At 40.0% G+C, this 2,159-nt stretch overlaps 1 protein-coding gene across 1 annotated transcript in view; it reads left to right on the forward strand.

The window, feature by feature from the left end:
• The window catches only part of LOC103367553 (aldehyde dehydrogenase, mitochondrial-like), a 15,779-nt gene extending 13,924 nt beyond the window's left edge, over nucleotides 1–1,855 (forward strand). Inside the window, exons 4-6 of the mRNA XM_008295630.1 lie at nucleotides 295–423; nucleotides 968–1,081; nucleotides 1,605–1,855. Coding sequence (XP_008293852.1) covers nucleotides 295–423; nucleotides 968–1,081; nucleotides 1,605–1,715 — 354 coding nt within the window. The 3' untranslated portion in view covers nucleotides 1,716–1,855. The remainder of the gene's footprint in view (nucleotides 1–294; nucleotides 424–967; nucleotides 1,082–1,604) is intronic.
• Nucleotides 1,856–2,159: the final 304 nt, after the last annotated feature.

Raw genomic sequence — 2,159 nt, forward strand, 5'->3', positions numbered from 1 at the left:
TGTTGAGTATATTATATAGTACATGATAAAGACTGAGCATTTGGACAAAATTGCCATTTTTTACATTTAAAATAAAATCTACAACACGGTAGAGTGTTAAAGTCATGACGACAGAATACTTTCTAAAGCAAATGTACACTCAGAAAGTTCAGTTGGAGTAGCAGAGAAGTTTAACTGAAACAGCAAACATGGCTGGAAAGCGAAAGGGATGTTGAGCTAATGTTCATACTGTGGAAGTGTAATGTGATGTGACCATACCTATACTTATGATCTTTCTATTTTTTCTCTCTGCAGTGGAACTTTCCTCTCTTGATGATGGCCTGGAAAATCGGCCCTGCCCTAGCAACTGGTAACACTGTGGTGATGAAGACTGCAGAGCAGACACCACTCACAGCGCTCTATGTAGCTAGCCTGATCAAAGAGGTACTTGGTGTCAGCAAGTCCTTGTAGCTCCGTAGATACATTTCTTTGATTTCCCCAAGGAGATGAAAAAAGTATCCATCCATCTCTTATCAAATGTTATCTAATGTAATCCTTCCATCCATCCTTCCTTAATAATATTGTGCAAATATTTTGGTATAATTTAACAACCCTCCTCAAAACACTGTCTTCAAACGTAGTTAAAATGCTGATACAAGGTTCTTCTAAGTATTTGTCTTTTAATATCCCAAATAACTTCAGAGCTTGAGCTGTTTTGCAGAGAAGAAGGAAGAAATATTAAACTTCTGATATGAACAGTCCTGATAAAATGTACCCTCCAGTTCATAACATGTGACAGCCTTCAGTTTTGACATGTTTTCATTTAACTGTAGAAGTTTGTGGCCTTGTACATAAGAGCATTAGACTGTATATGAATTGACATTCATAGTGTCCTCTTGGATGAACTTTTTTGTTATTGACAAAGATGTATCCATTGTCATGAAGATGACACTTTATACACACTTCATGCACTTGCTTTGTTTTCTAGGTGGGCTTTCCTGAAGGTGTTGTCAATATCCTGTCTGGTTTGGGGCCGACAGCTGGGGCTGCCATCGCAAAACACATGGATGTTGACAAGGTGGCCTTTACTGGATCCACAGAGGTAGGAGGACTCTGTTTTGTTGCTTTTAGTTACGGTGGGTAGGACAGTAACATGCTGTATAGAACATTAAAAATAAATGAAAAGATGGGAGATACATTTGTGGCCACAAAGAGGCAGAAAACTTGAAAGTGATGATGATGGTAGCCACGTTTTATTGATTTCATCTCAGAATGTTTTGATTGCAAACAGACTCTGATGCTGGGCAGTATGTCGCTCTAAAACACTGATAATCTTTCATTGTGATCGGTACAGATTCAAGGAAACCTGCAGCAAACGCAGAAACGTTTCCTCATGACACAGCTGGATCTAGTACGCTTCACATGGAGGATGGTGTACTTTTCTTTAACAGCTTTATGTTTTCACAAAGTTCTGTCCGATCAGTTTGGCTGATGACCTCTTGCAGCATGTGACACTTGAAATAAGCAGCAGCACGTTTTTTTTTCTAACAATAACTATTCCATCTATGAAACAATGTCATCTGAAGACGTCATCATCTCTTCCTTTCCCTGTCGTTGTCCATCAGGTCGGTCATCTAATCCAGCAGGCTTCAGGCAGCACTAACCTAAAGAAAGTCACCCTGGAGCTGGGAGGAAAGAGCCCCAATATCATCCTGTCTGATGCTAACAGTATGTAATCCGTGTGTGTTCATCTGTAAAGCCTGTATACTGAGTGTTTGTAGTATTATTTTATTTATTTATTTGATCAGGGACCATGCATTTTTACATAGAAAACGTCTGATGTATTGCAGAGTGTACAGCATTAAGCTCATTGTCAACTCCCGTCCCTGGTTGGACTTTTCAGTAAAAATAGACAAAGGACCAACAACACCAATAAAAACAGCACAGACAACATTAGAAACTTATTATCCCCCACCCACACACACACGGCACAATCCACAGTCAGTCGGACCTTATACGTATCATAGGTGGGTACATTCTTGTTTTTCTATGTTTGAACATACTCCACAGTCCTGTGCAGCGCTTTTAGGACTCTGAAGGTGTTGAGATTTTTACGAGGTGTGTGAGAAAACTTCCGCCTTCCAAGTAACCCCCCTGGAGGCTAACACACTTTCCCAGCC

This window comes from Stegastes partitus, unplaced genomic scaffold (genome assembly GCF_000690725.1).
Source record: "Stegastes partitus isolate 25-593 unplaced genomic scaffold, Stegastes_partitus-1.0.2 Scaffold1061, whole genome shotgun sequence".
NCBI classification, from domain to species: domain Eukaryota; kingdom Metazoa; phylum Chordata; class Actinopteri; family Pomacentridae; genus Stegastes; species Stegastes partitus.